At 36.9% G+C, this 23,362-nt stretch overlaps 1 protein-coding gene across 2 annotated transcripts in view; it reads right to left on the bottom strand.

The window, feature by feature from the left end:
- PIK3CB (phosphatidylinositol-4,5-bisphosphate 3-kinase catalytic subunit beta) overlaps positions 1–23,362 on the bottom strand; it is a 101,761-nt gene that overhangs the window by 34,206 nt on the left and 44,193 nt on the right. For both annotated transcript variants that reach the window (XM_065639836.1, XM_065639837.1), the window contains 6 exons: positions 11,669–11,854; positions 8,583–8,808; positions 6,770–6,993; positions 3,223–3,405; positions 2,790–2,960; positions 1,827–1,904 (listed from right to left, as the gene is read on the bottom strand). In XM_065639836.1, the coding sequence (XP_065495908.1) occupies positions 1,827–1,904; positions 2,790–2,960; positions 3,223–3,405; positions 6,770–6,993; positions 8,583–8,808; positions 11,669–11,821 (1,035 nt within the window). In that variant the 5' untranslated portion in view covers positions 11,822–11,854. The remainder of the gene's footprint in view (positions 1–1,826; positions 1,905–2,789; positions 2,961–3,222; positions 3,406–6,769; positions 6,994–8,582; positions 8,809–11,668; positions 11,855–23,362) is intronic.

Genomic DNA, 23,362 nt, shown 5'->3' on the forward strand with positions numbered 1-23,362 from the left:
GGAATTCTGTTTTGTCTTGAGAAGCCAGAAACCAAAAAAAACCAGCTAGCTTGAATGATAAAAATAGTGAACAAGAAGGGAAAAGGGCAAGAAGAGAAAGAAGCTGGAGGTATTGGCACTGAAATTAAACACATTACAGGTCAGTGCTAAGATGTGGGTCATTTCTGCACTTCTGTTTAATAGCAGAAAACTGTATTCATACTCTTGGACTGTTTCAACAAGAATGACAAGGTTGTCTTTATTTTTGTTGTGGGGGGAGGAACTAAAACAAAAAACCAAAAACTAAACAAAACAAAACACCAAACAAAAACCACGAAGAAACAAATACGTCAACTTCTTTCAGGTGACCTTCCAAAATATCAGTGGTTTAAAAAAAAAAAAAAAAAAAAAGAGAGAGAGAGAGAGAGGGAAAAACCCACAAATGTTATGCTTTGGTCACCATCAAAAGGAAGTTCTCCATGTTATGGTTAAATGAGTAAAAGAACTCATGTTTCAGGTTTCCCTGCGCTCCTCAGACAACCCTCCCAACATTCCCTTCAAGCTATCATATTCTTTCTGAGCACTATAAGGAAAATGCTGAGATCTTTAAAATTTGGTACAAGTTTTTGGTAAATACTAAGAGTGCCCACAAGACACCAATACCAAAGAATAGTCAATTTTTCCTGTTTCTCCTCAAGCTTACAATCGATATATTTTCTTTTTCCTCTAAATGCATACTGAAATTAGCCAAAACTCACTTCTTGTAAGTATGAAAAACAAACCAAAACCCCACCGAAACCAAACAAACCAACTTGATAGCTATATTGCTTCTGGAATCCACCTTCTCTTTTCCCTTCCCTTTTCTTTTAAAAACTTCAAGAGTCCACAGAAGGCAGAGTTAAGAAGGTAGCACACCTAGCTAAATAATGGTTTAGACAGAGAAAAAGGAAACCTCACTTTGTGCAGACAGCCATTTCCATGGGCACAGTACCTCAGGTAGTAAAATCCTAACTATGGCTCATGGAGCTATGTAATAAAATGTAGTATGGCTAATATACAAAGAGGTTCTAACAACAGTTTTGAAAGAAAGAAAATGCACCGAGTATCCTGAATAAAGCATCAGAACAGCAAACTTCAATGGCTAATTGAATTTCTTCCTAATGTACATGACTGGCTATATAACTTATTGATCGCCAAACAAAATAAAGGAAATGAATGTTGTTCTACCTCACAGGCAAGTGTCTTGTAAGGTCTTTAAGTACTTGTGCAATAAATTCCCATGTGTTAACAAGTTGTGGTCTGTAAAACAGTCAGTAGCCCAGTCATGTACATTTTTACAGGAAGTGATACTACAGCTTTTCTTTGTGTTCAGCACATTTAGAAAATAAAATACAGATTGCATGGAAGCATGCAGTCCATGTTTAGACACACACAGAATATATTTTGGACTAAAAGAATACCTTAAGTTCCATTGAAAAACGTTTATTATTTAATCTACTTCAATTTGTCAGATGTTTACAACAGTTTAGTTTGAATAAGCGTATTTCATACCAATATCAGTACTATACAGATACCGTCTTAAAAAAATCAAGTACCATATGAACAGTTGTGTCATACTGCCCATGCTTACTGAAAATGTTCTAATGCGCATATCTAACTTCAGACAATAAAGCAATACTTTAGCAATAATGCAAGATTTTAACCAATACTACCAACATAACTGGGAATAACTAAAAATTCTTACACTTTTGCTGAATTGAAATCTGTATTATTTTGACTTCACTAAACATTGAAAGTTATTAAAATCATGAAGAGAACATCTTCTGATAGTAGGCATAGTTACTTACTTTGGCATTTTCTTCTGTATTTAGTTTATTACCCTTTAACAGAATAATCTTGAAAGGGTTGGAAATATCCCATACACTCTGAGAAGGGAAACAAAGATTACAAGTTCTTTCTTAATCAATGTAACATATTCAGACCTATTTTATAAGCTAAGCATTTTAAGCAAAGTCATAAATACAAACTAAAAAGATGCATTTTTAAAAACGTAAATTTGAAATCTTCAAACGAATTTATTATCATAAGACCATACAAGATGTTCTAAAGGGAAAAAAATTAGAAAAAAACACATAGATGAAAGAGGAGGTTGGGAGGTGGTAAAACACATTGGGTGTTACTTGCTGGCAATTTGAAATAACCTTTCAAATTATTGATCACTCTGAATATATAGAGTGTGTAACAGGCAAAGTCTGTCCGGATTTCTTAGAATGACAGTACATAAATTCCAATTGTTCTGTAAGGCCATAAGTTTAGGAATAAAGGAAGCACCATATTAAAAGATATTTAGGTGTATATCATGGCAAAACTTGCCATCATTGAAGTGGCAACACCAGGCAAGAGATCTGGGCTAATACAAGAGATCACAGACCACCACTACCCAAGCTAGTGGAGCCCACACATTGTATTGAAGCTGGAGAATCCAGGTTCTCTGCAATAACTTCTCCAGCTGCTGGTAACAGATCATGACTCACTTTTCTGGGCTCTGATTAAGAGTAGAATCAATAGCAATGGAAAGGAAATGGCGAAGGAGAGGGATGGATGAGGCAAGAGAAGGTAAAAAGCTTCCAGGAAGCATCAAAGTCTGCTATTTCTGATGTAAATCTTCTCACAAGCAACAGGAGACTCTGAGTAGACCCAGGTGACCTGCACTGGAAAACAACAGCAGTAGCACAAATCCCAGGCACTGTGATTTATATTCCACAAGTCACTGTTCCTTTGGGTATTAGATATTCTCCATATCAACTTACAGTTGTTGCTCTTGTTTTTTTTGGTGGCAGAGGAAGAGGAAGGTTGGATGATTTTCGATGTATGGCAGCTTCTATAGCGATCATCTCCTGCTCGCACATTTTCTTTATGGTGCAACACTCAACTAGAGTCAGCTGAGGAAGAGTCCTGTTCATCACACAGTTGCGTATATACTAAAAGCCCATGGAAAACAGTTGTTATCAGCCAGCAGGGTATTTCTACCGCAACTTTCAAATCAACGAAACAAATAATATATTACAGAGATACAAAGGAAATGGTGCACATGTATTTTACAATCGGAGAGGGCTGCAGACGTGAGGAGGAAGCGTATTACTGCTCAGCATAGCTGACCATCCCGTGGCACAAGAAGCAAGGTCAACTTTTGGCAAAGGCACCAGAGAACTGTTACACCAAGTTCTAAAGAGCTGTACGCACCTGAAACTGAATTAATGGATGATCACCAAAAACATATTCTAGCCTTCCGCTAACTTGCAGCACGTAGTCAGCAGGATCAACTTCCTCATCTTCTTTTCCATGGATAGTCAAACGTTTTCGGATTGCCAGCTCATTCAGCTTGATGGGATTCATGTTAGGAGACACCTGAAAACTAAATACGTCCTAACAAAACACAAACAGGAATACCGAATGTCAAACTTGTTATAGTCAGATGTACAAGGCTTAAACCATAGCATACACAATAAACCAGACAGAAATACTGAACTGTTAAAACTAGTCTATTATAAGATAGTTATGTCTACATCTTCAGTGTAATCAGTGCAACAGTCACCCCAAAAGCTGCAAAATGTTCTATTCCCAAACTTGTATAGTATCAGAAGTACTTTTACGAACACAGAACTTTATCTAAGGGATTCAGTGATTTAAAGACTTCTAGATCAGGATATTGTTCTAGAAGCTTGTATTTTAGAATGTGAATAAGGGAGACAATAAATCATGCATATATTTCAAGGTATTTAGCACTACTAGATGTGTTAATTTTTCTTCTTTCTAGCCACTAGCAAGTTATCCTCTTTCTAGATACCACTGTACTAAGAAAAAGAAAGCTTCAAGTAATAAAGCAGAAGAAACTGTTAATGTTTATTTATGTATGTCCTGGTTTTGTTAAAAAACAAGTTTCTCTTTTAGTGTATTTCCCTGTCAGCTAAAGCCTTCTAAATAACTGCAGTTTTCCTGAAAGCGAGATACATGTTTTGGTAGACATGGCAATGGAATGCGAGGTCATTGATAAGGATGGGTGCACATCTCGCAAAACCAGTGAACTGAAACAGGTGACCAAAAAACTGACCAACTAAAGTATTCCATCCCATTCATGTCATATTTCATATAAAAGTGGGAGACCACGAGGATCTCGTCCCTTTTCCTTATGGCTCACATTGGGAGAGGACCTTGCGAGTCGTCCCTGTGAACTGAGTCCTAGTGACAGACTGAATCCAGCTCCGGTTGGCTGCAGAGTCCAGGCCAGGGCTTCGGGTGCCGGCCCCACATCTGCCGGAGCAGTTGCCGGGACTTTCAAGATTGGTTTTGTATATTTTGTATTATTTTCTCTATTTTTATTGGTAGCATTAGTAAAACATTTTTAATTTTTCCAACTCTCTTCTCTCTGTCCTTCTTTCCCTCCCAATCACCTGTCCTTAGTGGGAAGTGGGGAGAGGGGGTTAACAATACATCTGCCATGGTTTATTGTCATCCCACAATCAAAACCTCGACAATGTACAAAAACACCATTTCATTTGGAGGAGTGTAGAAAAGAGGGGTAGCGGCCAATACTGTAGCATTCTGAATATAACAGAGAGACCCTGCATTTTCAAAGAAAAATTTTCATCAAACCTTTAGAGGTTACCTACATATTTCCAAAGTATCTCTAATAGTGATGTATTATAAAAAGGTTAAAAGTTACTTTCTTAAAATTTAAAAGAAAACAAAAATAAAGTAATTTAAAGCTCCTCATGTAAAAGGCCTTCTGTGAAATCTTGCATCTCCCTTAATCTGCCACACTTACTTGCAAAGGCTGATTCAGTAAGTTCTGGTTTTACTGTTTTGATTTTTTTTTTTTAATTTACATACACAGACTCCTGAAGATGTAAGCATTCTAAAAGCAGTTACTTACAAATGTGAACTGTTGTCTGGCTAATATTCGTCTGACCTGTGCTTTATTTATATAGAAGTTTACTGGTAAAAAGCCAAGCTGCCCTAATGGAAAAATCTAGCTCTGTAAAGACAGGCAAAATTAATTCAGTATTTTCTCGGTTTCTGCATGGTTCACAACAGCTTCCACTTCTCAGAAAGCTGCCAAAGTGTGAAGGCTTTCTTCTCCTATCATAACTGGTATCGAGTAGACAGGCAGTGACACTTTTTCTCCCCGGGAAGCTGGTGCTCTAGGACAGCTGCCTTGCTTCCGAATTGTAGGTCTTTGCACATATGTCACAGAAAAGAGAATCAGTCTTTTTCTCGTGCTCCAGTGATGATTAGGTAGCTTTTACAGCTCACCCACACATTCTAGACAAAGCTTTCTAATATTCCTTTCTCTCAATCTTGCAGCATTCTTACTGAAAGAACACGACAGTTCCCATACTTCCTATTTAATTCTCCTGAGATTACTCCAGTACTCAGTGCAAGTAGTATAGCCTGGAACAGTTTACTGCTCCAAAAACCAGCTCAGATTTGAACTGTTAATAGCTTTGAAGGTCAGAACTGGCAGCAGAAGCATCCAAAACATTTGAAATGTCAGCAGCCTAAGCTATTACAGTGGAAGGCAATAGATTCTGCACCAGCATGAACTTTTGCACTGCTTTTGTACTGTTATCATACACATATATATACACAATATTTTCATTAAAAGCTAACACACAGGTACTCTCATTCCTGGACAACTACACGGCCTCTACTAAGCCAAAGAAGATGGAAAAAGGTTTTGTTATAAAAAACCTATACATCCAACATCAGCTAGTGTTACTGGTGATCAAATTTAGTATTCACCTCTGCAATTAGTGTTTCCAAAGTCAGATATGATTTTACCATTTTGGACTTTTTATTTTTTTTAAGTTAAAAATGATAGTATCAAAATTACGATAGTTTTGCAAGTAAAATCAGCTGAATCATTAGAAAAAAGTCAGTATGTAGCATCTGGGTCAAAACAGACACCAAATATAGCCTGATATATTGACACACTTGTGAGATTTTATGGTTTCCAATGCTGATCCCTCACTGTTACCCAAAAGAAGACAGTGCAAAGAGAAGGATGGTCATGCTGAACTCAGGTAGAATCATAGAAACTTCAACATCAAAAAAAAATGAAGCTAAATCATTTTAGGTGGAAACTAAAGGTTTTGGTTTGGGGTGGTGTTTTTTGGTTTGTTGTTGTTTGTTTTGTTTTAAATAAACAACCTACGGATTTGTTAGCTGAAACAAAAAGGTAACTCTAAATCTCAGCTAGTGGTTTATTGGTCTATATGTATCTCTAGTGTAGGGAATACCAATTCCTTTTTTTTTTTTTTTTAAATGTCGCTCAACCTAATTACTGGACCAACCCCAAAGACGTTCAACAATGAATAACACACAAAGAGAAGTGTGTTGAATATGGTGCCTCCCAATTCATCAGCATCCCCTGAGCCTAAAATTGAACTCTAGTTAAGCAACACAGTAACAACACCTAGCCAAAGAAAGTCCTGACAACTTTGAATTATGTTTTACATTTAAATGAACATGAAATAATATAGAATATACGAGTTGTACGTTTTGACTTTAGAAGTAGAACTGTAACTTGACTTTAGACATTCAGTTCACAACTACAGGTTCACATCCTCACTTTCTTTCAAGAGTCAAGGATCCTGGTGAAAAAATTTGCATTTTAAGGCCAACACCATAACGCTAGTATTCTATTTCATTTACATCCTTGATCAATCACAAGCTAGTTGAGATCAGGATCAAGAACAGTACATGAAACGTGGTGAATGACCATTCCTACCTGGCAGTTATCAAAATGAACAGCCACTACAATATTTCCATTATAAAGCTTATCTTGGAAGCTCTCCGGGATAACAGGTTCCTGTTCCGGTGGGTAAGTGTGCTTTAACCAGTCCATCCAGGAGAGACCCACAAGCGACTGAATCTTTTCCTCACTGATTTTCCGCATTTTAGCTCGGAAGTCATTCACTTCAGGATCTTGTAACGCATCAAACTCATGGAGACCTGAAAGAATTCAAGCAAGCAAAAGGATACACACCTCTGCAAATACTACTCATCTATTTACCAGCCCACTCAAACCTTTATTATCTTTAAGTTAAGGTTACATACGTGGTTTTCTTCAGACATCCCACCCAAACTGGGTGCTCAAAAGTGAGTTGAGTTCTGTGTTGTCCTGTACATCAGCGGACTTCTAAAGTTACCTGCACAATTCCCATGCAACCTGGCATGAGAGTTTAGTTTAAACAGCAACAACTAACATCTCTTTTAGGTACTATTAAATGAAAAAGCCAATCTCACGCTGAGCTCAAGAGAGTTTGGAAAGTTTTATGTCTCTCCTCACAAGAGCAAATGCAAAGAAAGCACAGCAAATAGGGGGAAGAAGTGTTTGCAAGCTATTTTTTTTAATCCCACAGAAAGATAAGATACTTTTAAAATTTTGTTTAGAAGCCAAAAAAGAAGGCTAGTGGGACTGTAACTAGATAGATTTATTCTTGAATTTTCCTTCTTCCATTCAAGTCAAAATGACAGCACTAAAATTTTAACCAATCCAAGACCAGTAAAGTTTCTTTTCCAAAATATGTAAAGAGAGAATACACAGTGGAGAGTCCACATAACGGGACTCGGTACTTGAGGAAGTACAGGGCCTGCAAGTGTTACTTTCTTTTCTCCTGAACTTTGAAGGACATTGTCCAAATTACACAAAGCACTGAACACCTCTTGAGAACAAACCACTAAGTTTAGAAGCTTAGACAGGAACACATTTTTTCCACTGCTAAGGTGCAGAATAGGGGCTGAATAAGGAAAGATGTCATACAGCTATAATACGGAAAATATTTAATCAAAGAATGTGAATCTCTCAGAATCTGTCAGAATATGTCTGAATGGTTAAACTGGCTAACTGTTTCCATTGTCAGTTTTAACAAATAGGCAGACAGAAATCTAAACAAAACCTGTAGTCTTTATAAAATAGCTAACAACGGTTCATTGTTTTAAAACAAGAGGTATGACCTCACGCAACCCTGTCAATCTTGATTGTATAACCAAGCAGAGTCGATTTAAAAGCTAAAAATTCTGAAATAACATCAAGAACAAGTTACTGTGAAACCTTTAAAAAATAGCTGTTCATTGTTTGCCGAAAATCAGTGCCACAATTCAGAGCAAAAACAAGAATCATATTGTTAACCAACTCAGAACCCATGTATAACAAAACCACAATAATTTCTAGTTCCTTCTGTGTCTGTTAGGCTATTTATGATAACACTTTTCAGGGATTATGCTTTCCTTTACTTAGTAATAATATTATAAATTTTCCCCCTCATCTAGTAAGATAAAATTTGCTCTTGATTGATGGAGTAATACAATACACTGCTGAAATATAATACAGAATGTGGCTTTCAACAACTTTCAAATGCTTCATCTTGAGTATTTTTTTTTTAAAACTATGTCACTATTATAACAGCTTGAGAAAGGGAAATTCTGTCAGAGAAATACTTAGGTTTTGATTTTTTTTTTCCCCCCACTGTTACCTGCTAAGTTAGGCCCTCAAAAAACATAGTTTAACCTCATTTTTCAGAAAAGTTAAACATAATTACCTTTGCCTATAAGGACACCTATTTTGGAATCCAACTTTTCTCCTGGATCACAATTCCTTGTCACTAGTTTAAGGACAGGAAGAAAGGGTCTAACATCACAAAGTCTCCGTGTTTCATCTTCTAATTCTTCATGTACAGCAGTCTGATTCACACAGGAGAACATGTAAGAATCAATCTCCATGAGGAGATGAAAGAGTGGATAGGAATGTGCCTGCTTCCATAACAGCTGCAAAGAAAACAAAGAAACAAACTAAACAAGAAAGCATGAGCATACCTTATGGCACTAAAAGTAACATTAATTTCCATTTATGTTCCCAAAAGAACATAAGAGTAACATATTTGGTAACCTCGTTAATTTCTATCCCTATACGTCACTGTATATTTACTTTGTCTTGCTTGTAGTCTCTATCTTGAGGTTATTTTTAAGCAGAAATTGTGTGCATAAATATCCCAGGGTAAAACACCCCACAAGGACAAGGACTACGACGTAATGAGAGAAGGGCAGCACTAACCCTCATCCTGGCGCTTCTCCTGGGATTGACCCAATATTGTCCTATTTGCAGTGAAGTTGCAGGACTGTGGTTGCCACTACAGTAACAAAACACTTGCTGATTTTGCAGGCAGATGTTCTTGACACCGACCAGCACACTGTCACTCTCCTCCATCCATTCCTGTAGCTTCCTATCGAAACTCTTCTCCCTCAAGACACCTCTATAGTTTCTTTTTCCAGTAATTATTGTGATACACAGGCAGCAAGTTCCCACTATGGAAACAATTCCTGAATAAAAAATTCACTGTTTTCTGGAGAAGCCTGAAGTAAAATTATTTGTAAATTACTGGCAAACCACAAAGACATGCAATTCACCCACAGAACACTAAATAAGCTTTACTGAACTGAATATTTAAATAGCAGATTATACCTTAAGTAACACCAATGTACTAAATACATAAAACATACCAAATCCTTAGCAGAAATCAAAATTGGAAGTAAAAAGAGCTCTCCCAACCTAAATACTATTCAAATCTTTATATGTAAGAATATTTTTGTCCTAATGTTAATAATTTATATTTTATAGATTTGTTTCTGAACCTTCTTTCGAAACAGGAGCTTCAGGATCAATAATGCAATGACAAAAACCCCTGCTCAAATAACTGAAGCTGAACTGAACTTCTTTTGCCAGACTGCATATACCTGTGTATATTTCATTGATTTGTACAATGAATTCTGTCTTCCAGAAATGTATTCCAGTATGTTTTGCCTATTTAAGAGCAGAATCCAGCAACCACCTTTGGTGTAGAGCAAAAATTCAAATTTTAAAGGTATCAAAAGACTAAATCTACTATTGCCTCTGTGTTCCTTTCCAATAGCTATTATAATTATATTGATTAAATGTCTGTACTTTTCTTTTTCTCCCCTCCTGGGTTGTCTAACTTCAATTTCCAACTACTGGTACTTATTACATCTCTTAATGATTGTAAAATTTAAAAAGCCATGAAGTCTCTGAACCTGACTTCCACTGAAAGCCATTTGCCATCACCCAAAGTACTGGCCTGGTAGAATTATAAAGTCTACAGAAATTAAAAGTTCTTCAGGCCTAAACCAATTGGCTACTTTTCTTCTTTTCTCGTATTTTAATCTTAACAGTTTCACGTACAAGATAAACTCCTTACACTTTCTCTCAAGTCTTCTATTTATACAACCAAGGGTCCACAAATGAGGTCTTATCACAACAACGTTGTGGAGCAAAGCTACTAATCCAGAATGACAAAGTCTTCGTTATTGTTTTATTTTCAAATACGGTTATTTTCATTAAAGACCTCGCTAGTTATGATCAACATTCCTCTTCTTTGCAAAACAGCCAAATATCAACAGTACCTGTTTATAGCATGTTAAGTTTCAACAAGTCAACACCATCAAGAAAACCAGACAGCCTAGTTCAAGTCCGTTCCTGTTGTCATTTATACACTTGATTTTAAATTCTTTATCAGTTGAAATCACTATCAGCTATTCCATTACTTTACTCACCAACTAACCTGTAGTTGCCCAGGTTACCCTTTTACTGAAACAACAATGACATTTTTCCAGTCAGAATTACTTCAAGTATTTGAGTACAGCACAAAACTTATTTCTTAGATCACTTCAATTTCTAGTGGCATTCTTATTTCTTCTAAAATCCTGGGTGGTCCACTGCATAAATAAAATACTTCAGTGTCTAGAAAGTTTCAAATTAAGTGTACAGTAAATTACATGAAGCTACTACTAATACAAAGAAAATAACTTCTATAGACAAGTGATTACTGTCAGACTGAATAGGAATGAAAAACATTGTACTTATCTTCCAGGTAATGCAATGAAACTAGAAATCACACTTCTTTATTTTATTTTTATTCGCTTAAGGAGCAAATTAGTTGGTGTTGTAATTCACCCACTACCTAATTGCACAGTAACTTGTCTAAATGCTCTCACATGGCCAGTACCCAATGACAGGTCAGTAGATTATTCTTTAATATCTGTGATTATTTCCTTACATGTTCCCGTTCCTTTTATTTGGGTGTTCCCTCACTTTTTAAGCGATGCCCTAACAAGGCACTTGAACACAACCTTTAAGAAGTGGCATACATAGTTTATAAAGCATCCATCTCAGGTGTCAATCAAAAGAAGGAGGAGCACAATCTGACTTCTATAATAAAAAATAAATTACACACAAGGTCTCCTATTTGCACACTAGTCAGAAAAATATTAAATCAACATACAATGTATTAACAATGTGTTAAAAAAGGTTTAGATGTTGCAATACAGTATTAATGTAGAGCTATTAGAACAATCTCTGCTGAAGTGTAAGAAGTAATGATCAGGAAGTAATTTCTCTGAACCTCTGAACCTTGCCATCTGCCCAAAAACATTCCAAATCTACAGAAACATACACACCTTTATTAATCAATCTGCTTTGCCTGCACCTTCGGTAAGTTATTGTTATGCCTGCTCAAATTCATTAATCGATATGCAAAAAGGTACATAAAAATCAGACACAGCACTAATTCCAAATACGAGTTAACTTTTAAGTTACTTGACCATTTGGTATTACCTGTTTAATATGAGATATGGTGGCATCTCGCGGTACATCCAGGTTGATGTAGATTCCAGTGGGCAACAGGAAGTCCACAGATATTGAGCCATCAGCACCAATCTGTGAATCCACTGCCCAGATGTCAAGGCTGTCTGTCACGGCAGGAGGCATTATGGAACCTCGATAAAATCATAACCACATGGCCTTAGGGAGGGGGAAAAAAGAAAATTCAGTATATTTAACCTTCTATAATTAGACACACATTTTAAAGCCTTTGGAAAGTTTATATAAGCCTGCTTGTACAGCTCAGCTTGCAAGTCTGAGGTCTCGAATGCCAGAATTGCAAACACATAAGCATAGTTTTAGTCATTAATTCCATTTAGTATAATAAAAGCACTTGTCTAGTAAAGCACTATTGTTGAGATGTTTAAATCATTAAAACAAAGTAAAAGGAGAAAAAACTAACTAATTAAAGGTTGGTTAAAAAGAAAGGTAGAAATTCATTTTGGATTTTTCTAAAATTATTTACCTGCATAAAAGACAATCAAAGCAAACCTCTTGGACAACACATGGCAATATTTAATATGAAAACACATGATCCATTTCATAATTTGTTTTTGCAAATTCCCTGTTAGTTGTCCACAAATGTGGCCCGAGTAACATATTCAACTTGAAAGTCTATATTAATAGTAGGAAAATCAACTTCAGCTCTATTAGAAAGTGACTTTTCCCCTAAATACATTTATCTCATTTGCTTTCACCCTCCAAAAAAGATCTCTTAGGAATTCAACCCACTGTGTAAACTACATCCACTGCAGGGTGGGGGAAAACCCTTGGTGTGATCTACTTCAGCTGACTACACCAGCTTTCTGATTACTTGTCTTTCGTATTTCAAGACTTTTTATTTACTCTTAATGCTACTAACTAGTTTTTCTGACCTTCCAAGTCCTATGTTTTGATTACCACTCTCAGAAGACACATTTTCCCTTCAATCACTATTCACTGAAGTATTTATCTTCCTCTTTATCCAGGCAATGGTCTTCAGCTGACAAAGGGATGAGACATGTTGTAAAACACTAAGGTAATGTACTATTCTGATAAAGATAAGTTACTCCTACACCTTTCTAATTCTTGTTGGACGTCATAACATGTGGGAAATCACCATTTGTAAAAAAAATAAGTCAGAATGTGTAACTCCGCTACAGCTTTCCACTACTTTTATCACTCCTTCCCTTCTCTTCTAGATCCATTCCCTGCTCTGAAATCAGGCCTGTTCTGCTTAACTGAAGGTATTTCCCATATTACAGCACCAGTAAAAAAAGCAGGAGGCAACCAACCCACTGGGCTGCTGTTCTTTATACATCACAGAGCAGGTTCAAACAAGCTCATCAGCAAATTAAAAAAAAAAAAAAGCACAACAGCCTCCTGAAATTCAGTTGCTACTGCTGACTACATTGCAAAAAAGTCTGACACATATTTTCCACTTTGTTAAGACATTAGGCAAAATCCATTATCAAAAGGTAATCCTTTCTACAGGTGCTAAACGTATAGAGGTATACATAGATACAGTACAGATTGCTTAAATTGGTCATGCCATTGAATAATTATCACACTGTGCAAACTTTCCAAATGCATATGTATTTATGAATACAGTTTTTTAATCCCAAAGCACTTTATTACTATTTTCCACCAAAACAAGCAACCAGGAAACCTTTTTATAATGCACCCACCACAAAACTCCAGGATACCAACTACAACACAATGCAAGCGCCCCTCACTCCCCAGCTTTTTTCGTTACAAATCAGCTTAGTTTGGGAAAAGTCACACCACCAGCTACTAAATCCAAACTTTACAATACACAGGAGTTAGCACTTCATTTATAGCAAGTTAAATTTGTTTGATACTTCCATTTTACAGAAATTCAACCTTTAAAATTGGTAGGCTTTTAAATCAAACAATCCATTGTCACATGCATCATTGTCCCTAACTGACAACAGAAATGCAAAAGTCGGACTTCAGAAAGTCTCTTTGTAATCCCTTGCTTGATACAGGCAGCTTACAATGAAATAAATGAGCAAGCAAGCATAGGGAAAAGCTGAATCTGCCTACTATGGATAAGAGAATACGTCAGCAGCACAAAAATCAACTACTACATAAGCCTGACTTTTTATTGACAAACAAGCTATTAATATTTTGTAAATATTATAAAGGGCTGTTCAGTGCTAACTTTTACTGATCATCATTGTTAAACAAATACTACCATTTAAAGCATCATTGTAAAATATTCGCAGTCCATCTCTGCCTCAGTACTGGTGTCTACCCCTCCAGTTACCGTAAATATATAAAATTGCTCATCTGACATTTAGAAAACTTCAAGAGATTAAAATCTCCAGCAGAGAAAGAGGGTTGGCTAGAAAGAACTGAAATCTCCTAGAGCTTACCAGTGACCAGTGAAACAGCAAGTCCAAACTCCACATGGGGCCCAGCTAAATACTCAAAGCAGGTATTTGGTAGCACAGCTGTGCTACTATTAGCTTGCCAGTTCAAAGCTGCCTTAGATATGACACTTAAGTCTCACCTCTAACGGCCGTGTAAATACACTAAATAATGAGACCCAAGTCATTTCAAAACCTTTCCATCCAGCCTTAGCAAACTTGTGAGGACCCACACAAGCACAACTGCTGCCAATACATCTTGTTACCAAACTAAATTTGTGGATCGTTTAGTATTTTGCTTGTACTAGATAAAAATAAAGTGGAATTTTCATTAAAGGCAAACAAAAATCCTCTAACTTTCAAAAAGCATAAATACATAAGGAAAAATACTTTTCCCCAATGGAAGCAACCATTAGGGAGCTCCTATCATCTTCATCATCGAATAATAGTTTATCAGCATTGGGTCCTTATTGTCCCAAAAAATCCGCTACACTGCACCAGACTGAATCAAAACAAAAAGAAATGGAGGTGGGCGTGTAGACCTGGTGACGAAAATAAATGAGGTGTGAAAATATTTTATCGTAATTACCAGATCTTGACAAATCCATCCCTTCACTCATCAATGGGTGTGGAAAGTTAAGCACAGTGTGTAATCTCTTAAATTGTCTAAAGGCAAAAAATAAAATGTAACCCCACCACGCAACACAGACTACACTATTAGAATAACACAGCATCTACCAAAAAAATCTAGAGAAAATGTGGTGTTTCTCATTACCAATCAGTATATCTTTAACAAGCTATTATTTAAACAGGATATTCTTTCTTTTCCTCCATCCAGCTACTTCTACCTGTAAAATCATGGCTGAAATTCTGTTGTAACTGACAATAGTAGTCACGGAAAAATCATTTGAATTATGTAAAACTAATGATTTTTCATACCTGGACACAGACAGACTATATTTTCAGTTATTTTCCGTGGGCATCATAGCAAAATAAAGTGATATCACTTTAACAGATACAGCAGCAAGGAAAACATTAATCTGTTCTGCATAGTTATTTCGTTCAAAATTCCTATTTTAATTCAGCATAAGATCTTCTCTATTGTCATCCTCTTTCGGGAGTTTTTCCACAAGATGTGCAATTATTGAAACCACTTTAGTGCATCAACTAGAGTTTAAAATGATCAAAGCAGCAACACTTCAAAATGCTGTTACATACCAATAACCTAGACACCACAGAGTTATTATGTTCTTGTAAGATACTTTCTTATAATCACAGACTTTCAACACAGGCATCAGAATATTTTAAAATACCACTTCCATTTTCAATTAAAAAAGGACGAGCAATCATCACGCCAATCTGAGCATGCTGGGAAGCTATTCTTGCTTTCAGGCACTTACTCAATATTTCCTTCCTCAAGGCACCAGGTTAGTGTCTTTTACAGCCAGCACCCAGTTTCCACCAATAGCTGACATCACAGGGGTCAAGAAAGAACAAGTATTTATACTGAGAATAACACTGACTGCCAACATAAGACGGCTGTGAGAATGAGTCATGGGCTAAACTGTAAAATGTGTGGTGGCACTAGTGACTAACAATATCACATCTAGTAACTGAAACAAAGGCAGAAAGCCATCTGGATTGGGAGCAATAACACCAGAGACCTTTTAAACAACTTCCAGCTAAAGGAAAGAAAACCACCATCAAAATAATAATAAAAAGTTATTTCAGGCTGTTAACCTCATAGCTATTCTTGCCTACCGTCAGGTTAAAAACAACCTCTAGCACAAAAGAAGGAAGTAATTAAAGCAGTACTTAAACTTGGCTACTCAAGTGTCTAATCAATGATTATTTGAATTAAATAGCAACAAAGCCCAATATTAAATGCTTTTCTAAGTCACAGGTACATAGTATTGACAGAGAGCATTCAAACCTCCCCATGTAAGGTGTAAATTCTCTCTGAACTTTGAGTGTGTGTGTGTGCATATATAAGTGTATATATACACACACGCATACAAATCTGAAATGTGTAAATCAATCTCAGAAACACTCAATTTGTATTTTAATACACCAGCAGTTCTGAAAGAGCTGTTTAGACTAATGGAAAGAAATGGAACAGACATTAGTAGAACATCTGCAGAATGAGGAAAAGAAAAAGAAAATGTAACACCCATCTTTGCATTTAAAGTACACAGACAAGAAGCCATACAACAAACCAAGACAACTGCCTGCAATTTTTTTCTATCAATGAATCTGTACATCCGGTATGTTGCACCAAGCATTAGGACTGAAGTGGAACAACTACCACTGCAAGCTGTCGACCCGCGGGTTGGAAACCTCCATAATAGGGTTTCCATCAGACGGTGCAAGCGCAGCTGTGCAACACAGTGCCAGGCTCATGGACAGCCAGCAGGGAGCCAGCATCCCCACTTCTGCCCCCCTGCTCGGGGCTGCCCTGTCCTGCTCCCCTGCCCGCACCTGCTTCAGCACACCTCAAGTCTCCTCACCAACCATTTCACCTTATCATCCAGCTGGAATCGATGAGTCATTTTCTTTCACATTGTCTACTTGAATCAAATCACAGAAGGATCTACAGAGTGCCAGAGCCTCTGAAAGGAGAAGAATGGAAGCAGGATCTTCCCTTTTCATCAGCAGCAAGCCTCCAGATTGTGTCATAACCTCACAATGCGGTTTACAACTGGCTAAATTTGATGGAAGATCATCCTGCCCTGTCAGCAAGATCAGAGCACTGATCCAACTGAGATTTTAGGTATTTCTCTAAAGTTAGCTTTCAGTGAAAACAGCTTTCTAAGCAGGCACACTGCAGGAACACAGAGAGAAAGTGGTAGTAACACTTGGCTTGGAACAGGGCACGACCATCTCTTCTGACAGCAGCCCTTTTTTGAGCAACTTAAGCAACACATGAAGTAACGCTTTCATTTGCTTTCAACAGGGAGAAAGAATTCCCAAATGAAAGACAATTCACATTCTAAATGCCTAGAGCAAAATTAATACTTCACACTAACACAATTCCAGCTAGGTAAAAGGGGAGGAAGGATTCTAGTGAACTATACAGCAAGTTATACAGATTTCCATCACTGATGTCTTCCATAAACATTCACTTGTCTTGACACTGCTACACCAACAGACCAGATCGTTTCACCACAGAAGCAATGTAAGATATTTTTGTCTTCATTATGGATTCCTGCAGAGAGTGAGAATTTCCTCTGTGAAATCAATGTGAAAGTTACAGGATTTAATTTTCTGTCTTTCCTCTGGTTTGTAACCTTGATCACAAGATAACCAGACATTTTAAGCAGGAGAGACCAGCCACAGACTACAATTCCTGAACAGCTATTGACAACAGCTGTGTTCCCAGACACAGGATTCTTAGTTGTTGTTCTTGTTATGTTGTGGGGTTTGGGGCGTGTGCGTCTTATTTCCTTTTTTTGAAGGACTTACCACTTCTAGGCAGACAGAAGAATTTGCTCTAGTGCTAACAGCCTATTCCAGAAGCCAAGAGACTTTGTAGCTTCCACCCCACCCCGACAAAAGTATATCTCATCATCTAACCAAAGAGACCACTAGGAAAGTGAAAAACAAACAAATAAAACCCAAGCAAAACCCAAGCAAAAACACACGCACTCAATTAAACGAACAAAACCACCACACAAACAAGCAAAACAGGGGGCTATCAGAAGCAGGCTGCTTCTTTACTGTTTCCTAAAAGGTTTTCAGAAAAGATGACAGTCAAAAGTAAGCTACAAATGTTTTTCTGTGAATTGCAGCCCACTCTTTTTTTTTTTTTTTTTTTCTTTTTTTTCTTCCCCCCCCCGCTCCCCCCCCCAACCAAAACATGGAACTAGAACCACGTGTGCCTGGGATATCCAGTGCAGGTAAAAAGCAGTCTGCAAAAACAATGTAGGCAACGCCTTCAGCAAGTGTCAATCACCACCAGAGCCACTGGAACATTATAAGATATCAATTAACAAAACCCAGGCATTCAGAACATCCTCAAGAATTACAAGACTTATCTTTTAAACTAGAGACCAGTAGGATTCCAGAAGCTGTGGTTACAAGTTGGGGTTGTGTTCCCTTACCAAGCCATCCACTCAGAAGCTAATCCCGTTTTGCTGAGAAGGCAGGCAAGACCAGTTTGTGGCAAACTCAATTCCACCGTGACTACTTCAGGAGAAAACAGCACTAAGATCCCAGGATCACCCAGCTGCAAAGGCTTCACATCACTGCTGTAAGACTTGGTGAACTCAGTTTTCCTGTGTTGAGTAGTTAACTTGCTCATGTAAAGGAATTAAACTCAGGAGGTGCAAATATCTGACATAAAACAGTGCTGACCAAGAAGATATGAAAGAAAAAGCAAAGCATGAGAGAGAACAAGAACATGCTCAGAAAGAGTGAGCCTGTCTTGAGGCACCACAAAAAATTAGACATGGAGTAACAATGCAATGAACTTTCCTTTGAAAATAGTTTATCATATCAGTGAAAGACTTACACATTAAAAAGTACTCACAAATCCATATGGATTGTTATGAACGTCCAACATTAATCTGTGTCAGGTGAGTTCTTCTAAACCAACATTTGAAGAATGCACCAATTACGAAATTTCACGTTATGTCACTAAGTTCGAAATTCTCCTTTATTTGTGAACTCGCCACAAATCCCCTAACACTCATCCTTTGAGGTGTATTTTTTTTGTTATTAAAAGAATACCACTGCAAAATCCAATGCAACATTCATTCTATTATGCCAAAGCACAATCCAAAAGAATATTAATAAAAGACAATAAGCTGCAAGGAAGCTGGTAAATATAAATACCCACATGACACAGTGTTAGAGGAAAATTCTGATGCCCTATTATCCCTCATAGCATTTATTCTCCTGGGCTGCCTCGTAGCACCAAGAAAATATAGTCTTCAGACAGTTATTTAGAAGAGATACCGTACATTTGAAATGATGTCACCTATCCTCAAGATATGGTCACAGTTCTCTCAGGATGAAATAAGTATGCTATCCCAAATAGATACAAAAGAGGAATAGTGGGGGGAGGAGTGGGAGAAGAAATCACTTGTGTATCAAAAAGTCAGTTTCCTTAAGAAAAAAATTTATTTTACATCACCTCTTTCAAACAAGTGTGCATTTTAAGGGCACATAAGTACCTACAGCTCTTCAGGTTTCACATAAACCTGGATTTATTTTTCTTTTCACTAAAAACATTAAATTTACATAAAGGACAAATATCAGAAACTAGCTTATTTTGATTATGCAAAAACTAAGAGCACCCTGCTTATTCATATATTTGCTTTATATAATAAGATATCACAACTGTTAAGCACCACATTCAAGATTATCATCACTGTGATCAATACAGCTTTTTATCTACTGCTTGCTCCGTCACGTGGCAGTCAAGGGGCTAAAAAAACCCAAAAAGTCTTACAGCAGCGAAAGCAGCTGAAAAGGGCCACCCTATCCAGCCAGACACACAAGAACAGTGTTTAAACAATATCTTATTGTCCAGAACAGACTAGATGACAATCTGACCACAGTAATTTTCTAGCAAACAGCAGCCGCATATCACGTAGTCTAAGTAGGAGAAACACTAAGCACTTACACAATGTAATCATTGTAATAGTTTTTCTAACTACGTAAACATCTAGTTATAAAAAGATGAGCAAGCTATAAAGGAAATATTTGAGAACAGATAAGGGAAAAGAATCTAGCAGCAAAGATGGAAAAGGAGTCAGAATATGCAGGAAGACATATCCTATGAAACTTAGAATTCTGATTTCTTCGAAGGCTCTGAAGTCAAATATAGACATTAGATTGGTGTGCCAGTTCATGGCTCTATAAAACTACATCCTCTTCTGTTCCTAAAATTGTAACAAATCCACAGCTGCCATCACAGCCTATGAGTTGCAGGCCCAAGGCGATGGTTCTGCAGGCAATGCACCGGCAGCAGTTTCAGAGCAGTGCGCGGGACTCCAGTCTGCTGACTGACTTCCACTGTATTTATACTGACAAGGGTGGGCTGAAAACACTGTAGTTACATCTCAGTAGTAGCCACAGGGATGAAATCAGGTGTAATGTGGAAGTGCAACCTAGTTTTGCTTAAAAGTTTAATGTGACAGAAGAAGGCACCCATGCTAACCAATGCACGTACTACTAAGAACTGTATTTTCTGTTCAATAGACCTCACAGCTCACACAGGATCACTAATGACACTTTTTTCATACCATGCCACTGAAATTGCTGTTTTGCCCAAAAGAGTGAATCCATTCAAGGTTCTGGCGTTGAATTTCAGTCTCAAAATGTTTACAATCTTAAAAAGGAAATACAAACAATTTGATTGTAAATACAAAGGCCTAAATCAGCAAAGCTAAGATTTTTCCGCTAGCTACAATAGCAAAGATTTTAAGAATTCAAGACATCTACAGTGTGGCCTGGGAAGTTATTTTTAAAGATCATGTGGTACAATAAATATTTCCCAGCAGTTTGGTGCAACTGCCAGACAAACTGGCCCTATGGAATGGAAAATTAAGTGTCCATTTAGTCAGGATTCCTCAAGAAATCAGAGTAAAAATATCACCATTTCATTTTCTAAAAATATCCACATATAGAAAACACTAAAGGCCCTATTTAAATGGCACTCCTTCACAGTGCTCAGACTGATACCAAGAGTGGTGTCTCAGCTATTCAAGTCTAGATTCTCTAATTCTTCTCATGAAATATATCTAGTTTTCCATAAAAATAATTTAATAGAGTTTTTTCTCCCATGGTCCCTGATTACTTCTTCTGTTCACCTTCTGTAACTTTATTCCTTTGCTGTACCTATAGCAATACGCATTAAGTTTTAAAAACTGAAGCTAGAATTTTAAAACCACAATGAATGGAGTTTCTACTTTGATATTAATGCCTCTAAAAGTGGCCCAGTTTTCAAAAAATGCTGAGCACCTGAATTTGCAATTGACTTCTACATGACTTAGAAATACCAAAAAAAAATGCCAACATGTTAACTTGTTTCAAATTAAAATTAAATTTAATTTTACACAACCTGATTTGAGCAGACAGATTAGACTACCTCTGGTGGTCCCCTCTTATGAAAATTATTCTATGATTCAATTAAAGTGTAACTTTAAAACTAGCAGGTGAGATTGTTGTCTTCAGAAACTTACTCCTCCAAAACAAGTCTACAGGTAGAGAGTATCGCTATTAAAATGATATTCTAGACTAAGAACACTTACCAGAACTGGTTTGAATAATGAGGAGAAAAGGAAGTTCTTTCTCCTCCTTACTTTATACTCAGGCAAGTAAACGCAGTTCCTGCTCCCTCCAAAGATTATTCATGACGAAATAAATGAATAAAACTCAAGTCTCAGGCAAGTCAAGACTTCAGACGACTCACAGGCAGCACATCTTTCATAATGAATACAAAATACAAAAGTAACATCACAGTTTGTCACAGCTAGTTCATGACTATCCTTTGCTCTACCTTGAAATCACTAGATAGATACATTAAATACAGATACATAAATAAGGAGTTTCAGGTCATCTTTTTGTGTTGTACAGTTGAAGTAACTTGTAGGGAGAATAAAAACTTTCACATTGAAATGCTACTGTCTGAAATTAGCTCTAGAAGTATTTGATCACTGGATCACACTGAAGCTGGTGCCACTGTAAGAAAACATCCCCTTTACCTCATGGGAATTCAGTTCTGCAAGGTCGAGATGAGAGGGAACATAAAGAAATGAAAGAAAACAGTAGATTAGAAAAGCACTGTCATAAAAATAACAGTTAATTTGACACCTGGAGCAACAGAGCCAGAGAGGCAAGAAGAAAAGCTTAAATGAAGCCAAAAGCCCAGTCAAATAATTCAGTATTGTGTGTCAATTGGGTAATACATTCACCTTCAGGAAAATCTGTAAACAGCTCTCTTAGACACTTTTAATAAGTTTTAAATAGCAGCAGGCAGAGTGGGACCCAGCATGGAGAGCAATCCATTGTGTATAGCATACTCCAGAATAGTAAAACAAGACTAAAGATTTGGCAGAAGATTAGACCGGAAGTTAGAAGTTAGTTCACAATCTCAATAATCTGTTTTTAATAATCCAGATCACTGTAGATATTTTATGTACTAGGGGAAGGTTAGCAAGAAATGTTAGGATATGCTGAATTCTGTTATTAAAAAAATTCTATCAAACATTTAAATGATGGGATGCTCACACAGATATTAAAAAAATGTATATAATAAAATAAAAATCAAGCTTAACAAAAAAGGTGAATGGAGCTGGCACAAGGGAAGAAAAGACTGGACAATCAGACCGAAGGGGAAAGCAGGAGAAAGAGCTGAACTTTAACCCAGAACAAAGATGTCATTTTAACACAGGTGAGTCAGACAGTTTCTTACGAAGCTTATTCTTACAAATAACTCCTTGTGCCAGCAAAGTGGAGATGTAAACAGAAGCAAGATGAGTGGCAGAGGTAGAGGGACGGTTTCTTCCAGCCCCAGGGCTGGCTTGCTACTTTACAGTTCTTAAGCTCATTTTAAAACTTGTAGATAAAACTAGAGCCTAAAGGTCTGGCTTTATAACAACCCAAGCTATTATTCAACAGACTACATAATGCATGTGTCATGAATCAGAAAAGATGCATTAAAAACTTAGGAGTTGAGATTTAATACTTTATTGTAGCAAGTAAACTTTAAGGACCCCGTTCTCTCATTGCTATACAAGAATTGTACAAAAAGTCTTAATAATCTAACAACAAAACCAGGAAGTAGTAAATCAATACTAATTCTGCTCTCTGGTGTTTTCTAGCCTGTTCTACCACACAGAGTAATTAATTGTTCCACTGTAAACAGAGAGGAAAGGAGGAGTAAACATTCCACTTGCAAGACATTTAAATATATAAATGGTTAATATTCAATCTCTTTTCGAATTGCACAAATGGACCTAGACCATCAAATTTCACCAGCAGACGACTGTTCCCTTCAGCTATTAAAATGTTACATCTCTAAATTATGAGCTAGATTACTTTCTACCCTAAAGAGTTAAGACCAGAAACTGAGGTTTTCCTATATATAGATACCTCTTCACACAGGGACTAAAAGATTTGCTTTTCAATTATTTCTGATATTTCAGTCAAAACCTTTAGGAGAGAGGGTTATTCTCCAGAAGGCAGATTGTATGCATCTAGACAGAGAGGTAAAAAAGTGAAATCATTAAAAACAGCGGAGAATTAATTAGGAGTGAATTTTTCTCCTAAA

The sequence above is a fragment of the Caloenas nicobarica genome, chromosome 8 (assembly GCF_036013445.1).
Source record: "Caloenas nicobarica isolate bCalNic1 chromosome 8, bCalNic1.hap1, whole genome shotgun sequence".
Lineage (NCBI taxonomy): Eukaryota > Metazoa > Chordata > Aves > Columbiformes > Columbidae > Caloenas > Caloenas nicobarica.